Below are 8,262 nucleotides of genomic sequence, written 5' to 3' on the forward strand. Positions count from 1 at the left end.
GGGGGGACAACAGATTACTTAAGGTGCTAGATTGTCTGACCTCTATTTTCTCTGGAGTTCTGGCAGCAAAATGAGAGGTAAGTGGCTGAGAAGAAACAGAAAGAAGGGCAGGGCCCCAGGACACCAGAGAAGGTTGGAGAATCAGCAGTAGGGAATAGCCATCTGGTGTCATAAGAGGTGACTGGGTTAGCCAAGCCTGGTGGGGTGGGGCGGGGCAGCTGGGCTTAGCTGTGTGGGTCCATAGGACCCTCTTCTTCCAGCTGGGAGATGCACTGAGGTGAGCAGAGGCAGGGGCTGCCCAGGATTGGAGAAGAGAGAAATGTGGGGTAAGTTCCCAGGGGAGAGAGACTCAGCTGTGAAGTCCAAGGTCCTGGACTGGAGGGAGCGAAGTTAAGACCTGGGCAGAGGGGTAGGCTTTGAAGAGAGAGGCCACCCTTCAGGGAAGTCAAGAAGCTGCAGCTGAGTGGGTGAAGCAGGATTGAGTGGGGAAATGCAGGGGATGGAGCAGATGTGAACCATAAGGATATGTAAAGTATCCCACATGCATAATATAGTAGCCATTAGCTTCGTGGGCCTTGAGGTAGGTAGTCAGTCCAACATGAGCCATGCTGTAAGTGTAATACATGCTGGGTTCTAAACACTCAATATGCAAAAAAAAATGTTAAATATCTCATTAATAAATGTTTCCATTGATTATTTGTTTAAATGTTAATTTTTAGGTATATTGCATTAAATGAAATATATTATTAATTTTACTCATTTCTTTTTACCTTGTTAATATGGCTACCAGAAAAGTTGAAATTCCATATGTGGCTTGTGTACTACTGCTGCTGCCTGGCACTGGTGGACACTCTCTCCCAGGGACAGGGACTGTCTGTGTCATCGCCCGAGCACCCAGCACAGGGACCTGCGCAGAGAGGCCCCAGTGAGTGTGCGTGTGTCTGTGTGTGAACTGATGAGCAGATGAGTAAGTGAATTCATGAAGGGACAAGTGAATGGATGAATGAGGGTTATATATGGTGTTCAAGGACTTGGTCAGTTTCTTCTAAATTGTTTAGGATTATATGGAAACACACAAATGAAACGGAAACAGGTAGTTAGAATTGAGGAGAGCTCACTAGGCTTTGAGGTAGGGAGTCCCAAAGAACATTTTATGGAACCTAACTCAATATCAGGGTCCAAGAACCTAGACCCTTGCCTCATCCCTCTTCCTTTTTTTTCTTTTATAGAAGTGCTCCTGCAGCACTTTAATATGTGCCAGGGATTGTCCTAGGCACTTTGCACATCACATCACCCAGTGAGGCAGGTGCTCTTATTGTCCCCCCCTTTACAGATAAGGGAACTAAGGCACAGAGATGTTAATAACTTTCTCAGGATTACTCAGTAAGTGGTGGAACTGGCATTTGAACCAGGCCATCTGTCCCCAGTAGTCAGGCCCCTCACTACTAAACCATCCCGACTCTCATCCCATCATCTCCCTTATGTCTCCAATAGAGATGTAGGTTTCTTTTTTCTCCCTTTACTCACCTCTCTTCCACCCCTAGTTCCTCAGACCTTGTATTCCTGGAGAAAGTTCCCAATGAACCTTGCTTACTGGAAACATGTAAGTAACCCTCCAACTTGCCCACAAATGAGACACACCATAGCTGCATGGTCCAGCCCAATAGCCAAGCAACCCTGCCTCCTCTCCTGTCCCAACCCCACACCCTCTGCCCGCATCCCCGAGCCTGGCTCACCACCTTCTCCCTCCCTAACCCAGGAGGCTCCTCTCCCAGACCTGGGATTGGCCCTCCCCTGCCTTCCTGGGCAGACTCAGAAATGAGTGTTGGAGGAGCCTGAGGCTTCACAACTCTAAGCAGGTGCTTTACCTGTCAGTCTAGCATGTGTCTTCAAGGTGACTACAAGGGTATAGGATAGGGGGCCTTTCAGACATCACCTTGGCCAGGGCCTGGGAGATGCCTTGATCTCACCCACCCAGGATCCCCTTCCAGCCTCTCCTTGGATCCCTTCAGTGATGGAGTAGCCCTGAATCTTCACCCACTGGGAGCCAGTGCCCAAGATACGCCTCAATCCCACCCACCAGGAACTCTTTCAGCCTCAGCCTGGATCCCTTCAGTAACAGGGCAGCCCTGAATCTCCCCGCACTGGGAGTAGCCAGAGCCCAGGATCTCCACCTTCGGGGCCAAACAGAGACTAAAAAGGAACCAACGCCTTCCTCTCTATTTCTCTCTCACTAAATTGTGAATAATAATGCATTTACTTATTCTCCCACTTAAAAAGTTGTTTAAATCCTTTGAAGAATCTTGCAAGGTAGCTTGGCTAGACAGCAGGCAGGACAGTCCAGTGCCTCCGGTGGGGGGGCCAGGGTCTTCCACTCGCCTGCCTTTTGGTCCAGCAGGTAGGCATTTGGATTGATGGTGTAGTCCTTTGCCTGGACATCGCTGGTTGTGGTGACACCTCCGCACACAAACACCCTGTTGTCTCCAACAGAGCATATAGCATGGGACACATCCAAGGGGCAGTTGTTGGGCAAAAGAGGCACTGAGGTGGTTGTCTTGTTGGCCTTTACCTTCTGCAGATTGATCTCCACACTCTGCCGGTGGCTGTACACACAGAGGATGTTGTCCTGATGAAAAGAGAGCAGGGGCCGGTGGTTGAACTCAATAGGAAAGGTGATACACTGGACCACCTCCCCAGTGTTGGTATCGAAGCAGTCCACCACCCCAACCCGGGAGATGTAACCCTTCACCAAGCACCGCCCGGTGACAATATACAGGTTCCGGTCACCCTTGGTGATCACGGCTGTGCCGTCCATAGGAATGCTCATCTTCCCTGCCAGGCACCAGGTCTCCTTGCGCTCATCATAGCGATAGATGTTAGAGACATAGCGCCTCGGGGCAATGCTGCCTCCCACTGAGTACACTGTCCCCCCACAGGTCACCATGGTGTGGAAGACAAGCCCAATTGGCAGGTCGGGCAACTTGGTCCAGGAGTTGTCATCCATGTCATACCGCCAAGCCGTCTTCAGCCCTGAAATCTGCTCAGTGGTTCCACCAGAGATGTAGATGTAGCGACCAGCAGAGGTGGCACTCAGTGCTGCTGCCCGGTAGGGCATCTCTGAGAGCTTCAACCACAGGTTCTCCTGGATGATATAAGCAAACACTCCATCGTTGAACTTGCCGTGGGCCTTCTGGCCACCTAGGATGACCACTGAATCAAGCAGGGCCCCTTTCCGCTGGTAGCTCAGCAGACTGGTTGGCCTCTCCTGTTTGCGGTCCACAAGGACACTCTCAATCAGGGTTGAGTGGGCTGAGCTGTTCTCCATGCCCATCAGCTTGTTGCTGGCATACATTAGCGTCTTGTTGGAGACAGCATTAAGGTTGATGTAATTGAAGAACTTCTTGAAATACTTCTCCCGCTCATCCTTCCGGAAGCATACCCAATTGATGAGTGCATTGAGAGCCTGGTCTTCGTTGAGTACATGCAAGTTTTCATCTCGGAGCAGGCGGCCGAAGATGACAGGTGGACAGCGCATGAAGTGCATGCTGCCCTCAGGACTGGCCCAGTAGTGGAAGTTGTCACGAATACCAGAGTAGGCCAAGTCTGACACCTCTTTGAGCTCAAACAACTCAGCCAAGAAGAGGTAGCGCAAGCAGTTGGCACGGCGGATGGACTTGATCAGGAAGTCATTGCAGTGAATTCGAAGGCGGGGTGTGTTGAAATACTGGGCCCCGCGAAGGAGCTCTTCCACGTTCTGTTCTGAGATCACCACCTTGCCACTGTAGAAGTAGTCTAGGAGCTGGTCCACTGTGGTCGGACTCAGGTAGTTGGGGTCAATGGTGATAAAGAGCTCATCGGTGGTCTTCATGTCATGGTTGGAGATGAGGTTCTTCACCAGCGGGGAGACTGCAGCCAGCACATTGCGATGTGCAAAGAAGACATGGTGGTCCACAGTCAGGGCTATGTCCCAGTACTCTTTGCGTTTTCTCTGTTTGTTCAGGTTCTGCAGTACGAAGCTGTTGTAGTTTTTCTCGGTGAATTCCAATTTCATGGTGCTTCTTGCTGGGTGAGACAGAAGATCAGCAGTAGGTACTGGAGAACAGACTTTCTCAGGCCTTTGGGATTCAGACTGATGGTTGTTTGCAGAGCAGTTGATCAGGGAGGAGTGGGAATAAGAGAGAGGATGATGTCATAGAATGGATGAGGTCATCACAATGCAGGCCCCCCTCCCTGAGGCCTTTCTCAGAGGCACAGGGCTTTTCTCCCCTCTGATGGCTCTGATCTGCCAAGGCCAGATACCCTGCCAGGACCTAGTCCAGGGCCCAGAACTCAGGAGGAAACTCAGAGATGGGTCACAGCTCCCACCTGGGACCTTCAACCTCACTTCAGGGAGGCTTCTGGAATGTCAGGGCCAGTCTGGGCGGGGCTAGTATGGGAAGGCTATTAGGAAGGCTGGGGTAAGGATTTTTACATCATCTAGAGGAATGTACGTTGCACAGGAGGGAAACCACGGCCCATAGAAGAGCATGAACTTGCCCAAGATCACGTAGCTAGTTGGAAGCAGAGCAGGGCCTGAAACCCAGTCCTTCTGAAACCCACCCTTCCGGGATGCTCCTAACTACTCATCTTTCCTCTGTCTGTGATTCTCAAGCCCCAAAGCACCTTTCACTACCAAGGCTCCTGGATATTAGAGAAGAAAAAGCTGTGTTCTTTGGCTTCTGACCTTTGCGGCTACAGACATCATTCTTCACATTGGGTCGGCCAAAAAGAAACGACCTTTTTGGCCGACCCAATAAAACGGAGAGGTGGCGGCCCCTCAGGGAGCAAGGACGCAGGAGTTACTCTCGGACCGGGGGATGGGAGGGCCCTCGAAGCCCTGATTATTTCAGTTTCACGGAAAATCGGGCCATTCTGTCCACACTTCCAAGTCTCTAGCTTGTAAAATGTTGGAGGCTGGGATAGGTCAGCTTTCCCCATCAGCTGGGGACTTGGACAAGTTTCTCATTCTCTCTAAACCTCAGTTTCCTCCGCTGTGAGATAGGAATAATAGCTGCATCCGCTTAAAAGATGATTAAGAGTTTACAAGAGAAAAGGGCCGGAAAATGTTAAGCCCAGTGTTTGGTTCGCAACAATCGTTCAACAGATGCTAGCTGCCATTTCACTAGTTCGCCAGGCTTCGGTGTTCCTGGCTGGCTGCTCCTTTCGTAAACACTTGTGGTTCTCTGGGATCGTTGCCAAGTCTGGAAATCCCCATCTCCTCGGGCTGGGCTCCGTGCGCCGCCTCAGCCACGCGGTGGCGCTGGAGAGTCATCTCCCGCCTGGGAACGGCGAACTCATTACCGCCCCCGGTGCCACTCCCTCTTCTCTGACCCGATCGCCGCAAAACACCCTGTGCCCATTTTTCAGACAGAGGTAAAGCCCCAGATAGCGGGCGCACGGCCGAGCGGCTAGAAAGGAGACATCCAGAACTCTAGGCGTCCCCCCCGGGTGCCACGTCCACGGCCCACCCCGCCTCCGAGCCGGCGTGGGGGCTCCCCAAGTTCCCGTGGCGCTGCTGTGCCCAGGAGGGGATAAGGACCAGCCACAGCCTCCCACGGAAGAGGGCCGGCTCCTGGGGGTCCCACCAGGACCAGCCTTCGGGGCTCCCAGCACAACAGCGTAGACCCTGGCGGCAACAGCAAGGTCGTACAGAGAAGACTTGAGCTCGGACCGCACCCTTGATCCCTGAGCCCCACTCCTGACCATCAGGCCGTCTTTAGCGTTCTTACTAGGAAAACTCGCTGCAGCCTTGGGAATGTGAGCCTGCCAGCTCTTTCCCTCCCGGTGTAGTCAAGTTCTCATTATTAACTGCTGGTCTTTCCCTCCTCCCTTCATTCCAGATCTGGCTTTTTCTTAATTTGAAAATTATTTTAGAGTACTTACCTTTTAATGCTATATTTGTTCACCTTGACGTCTCCAGGGTGAGAAGCACTCAGTCTCTTGAGATACGTGTCTGCACAAGGCTAGAACCTTCTGTTTTCCCGAAGGGAAGAAGGTTTGGCTTTCTGCCCTTCCACGGACTAGCTCTGTGGCTTAGGTGAGTTCCACCTGGTCCCTTCTCTCCCTGTGAAGATAATTAAGCTCTAATTGCTTCTCCAGCTCTGATCTCTGGAGAGGAGAGGCCACTGTGATTCAGGTGAAGGATGAGGCCTCTTGGTGCTGAGGCCAGACACTCATCACTTCCATTGGCTTCTAGGCCTGCCCACCCAGGGGTAGGGGATGAGTGGGTCATCATCACTCCTTTGCCCCCACCCCAACGTGGATGGAGGAGGTTGGCCATGCCCCTCTGTTTTTGTTTCAGGTCCCAGAAATCATGGCCAGAAGATCTCTCATCAGATGCTTCCTTCTGGCTTAAGAAAGTTAGGTTTACAGGGTGTCCTGGAGACCTTAGAGGATCCAATAGGCTTATTTCCATGTGTCAGACCTTGTACAGCTAGACAGATTGTGGCCCAGAGAGGGGAAGGGGCTCATTCAACTCAGTTCACAGAGCTAGGACTGGAAGCCAGAGTGCCTGACTCCTTCTACTCTCTTGGCTGCAAAGGAGAGGTGGCAATCTGGCTTGTCTTCTGCTCACGTGGAATTTATGGTGGTGGTGATTTAGTTCCTAAGTCATGTCCAACTCTTGCGACCCCGTGGACTGTAGCCTACCAGCTCCTCTGTCCATGGGATTTCCCAGGCAAGAATTCTGGAGTGGGGTGCCATTTCCTTCTCCAGAGGATCTGTGTGACCCAGGGATCGAACCCACATCTCCTGCATTGCAGGCAGATTCTTTACTGACTTAGCCATCAGAGAAGCCCTTGAACTTTTAGGAGCTGCCATCTTTACAAAATCCATTGTAAGAAATTAGATTTGTGCCTACTCACTCAGCCAGCTTTGTTATCTGGCTTATCTTCAGCTTCAGAAAGCTCCCCTGGTCAGCTTGTTCCTTACTCCAGCCAACTGAAGAAACAGACTCCAACCTAAAGGGGCAGGCTGCCTGCCAGGGTCCATCAGGTGGTTAGGTATACGTGTGTATTGGGTAGAGTATGTCCCTAGGAGCTACGGGATGTTCAATGACTGGTCGCTGAGTTTGTCTTGTTCGTGGTAGCTGCCCAGGTATGGCCAAGGCCCTCAGCTTCTTGCACAGGTCAGCATTTTCTGTTGCTGGAAAATGCAACAGAGGGCGGGGGTTCGGGGGGCCTCTATCTAATATTCTATCCTTCTGGGGACCATCAATTAATATATCAATTTGTTGGGAAACCCTGAAGAAAATGAAGGGTATGTTTTAAATATAGATTTGGCCTGGAACTGGAAAGGATAAGATGAGTCTTCCTGTCTTTCCACCTGTTTTATACCTCTTAACAACTGGCTTTCTCACTTCCATATATTTCCAACTCATAACTAACTGGGCTTACACATAGCTTTGACTTGCCGTAGTCTTAATTCAAACTCATAGCATCCTTATTTTTTCAGCCCCACTGGTCAATTCTCTCTGTATTTCTTAGCTCAAATTCCTGGTCCATGGCCAGGCTAGAGATTGGCTGCCATGAATCACATGTCCACTCTAGTCCTGTCAGCTATGAGACGGTAGGTCACATGATTCAAAACAAGTCTACAGGGGAGGGGTTGGAGGTATTCAGAATCTTGAGTTACCTAAGATGGAACTCAGAGTTATTGATTACCTTAGTTACTGGTTAAGAATCAGGCATGAGCAACTTCCCTGGTGGTAAGACTTCACCTTCCAATGCAGGGGATGCAGGTTTGATCCCTGGTCAGGGAACTAACATCCCATATGCCTTGGGGACAAAAACATAAAACAAAACAAAAAACCCAGAAGCAAGATTGTAAAAAACTTGATAAAAGATTTTTTTAAATGGTTCATACCAAAGAAAACCTTAAGAATCAGGCATGAATCACATGGGAGTAAGATATTACACTAAAAAAGATTTTATTACTGTCCCTGGATGAGACGAAGGGCACAGCAGAAGCCTGTGTTCACAACAGAGACGTTCAGGAAGCACGTCTCAAAGACTGGCCCGCACAGACTCCCGGCCCTGGTATCTCACTACCTGGAGATGCCGTGGTTTCAGGGACACACAGCTTGGCCCTTCTCACCTGGACCATATGGAGTCCTGATTTTAGAGGACTTTGCATAGTTTGAGGCAAAACGCAGAACTAAGTTAGCGCCTCTAAGCCCCCGCATGGGATATCTCTTTGGAATGCTTGGGCCTGTGACACATTCCT

The 8,262-nt window shown here is 50.6% G+C and overlaps 2 protein-coding genes across 3 annotated transcripts in view; both read right to left on the reverse strand.

Moving 5' to 3' along the window:
- Positions 1-6,470, reverse strand: part of CLTA (clathrin light chain A) — a 43,295-nt gene extending 36,825 nt beyond the window's left edge. Inside the window, exon 1 of one of the 2 annotated variants that reach the window (XM_069574080.1) lies at positions 5,923-6,470. The gene's annotated coding sequence lies outside the window, so the exon portion shown is untranslated. The remainder of the gene's footprint in view (positions 1-5,922) is intronic. The other variant, XM_069574079.1, reaches the window with a different exon arrangement.
- CCIN (calicin) lies at positions 719-7,814 on the reverse strand. Its single transcript, XM_069574078.1, has 3 exons — positions 7,701-7,814; positions 5,923-6,103; positions 719-4,129 (listed from the first exon to the last, which is right to left on the reverse strand). Exon 3 carries the CDS (start codon positions 4,049-4,051, stop codon positions 2,285-2,287), a length of 1,767 nt encoding a protein of 588 aa, XP_069430179.1. The 5' UTR covers positions 4,052-4,129; positions 5,923-6,103; positions 7,701-7,814; the 3' UTR covers positions 719-2,284.
- Positions 7,815-8,262: the final 448 nt, after the last annotated feature.

This window comes from Ovis canadensis, chromosome 2, assembly GCF_042477335.2.
Source record: "Ovis canadensis isolate MfBH-ARS-UI-01 breed Bighorn chromosome 2, ARS-UI_OviCan_v2, whole genome shotgun sequence".
Classification (NCBI taxonomy): domain Eukaryota; kingdom Metazoa; phylum Chordata; class Mammalia; order Artiodactyla; family Bovidae; genus Ovis; species Ovis canadensis.

Bases quoted from the DNA above. Each gene is read 5' to 3' on its own strand.
- CCIN (XM_069574078.1), bottom strand. From the start codon at position 4,051: ATGAAATTGGAATTCACCGAGAAAAACTACAACAGCTTCGTACTGCAG.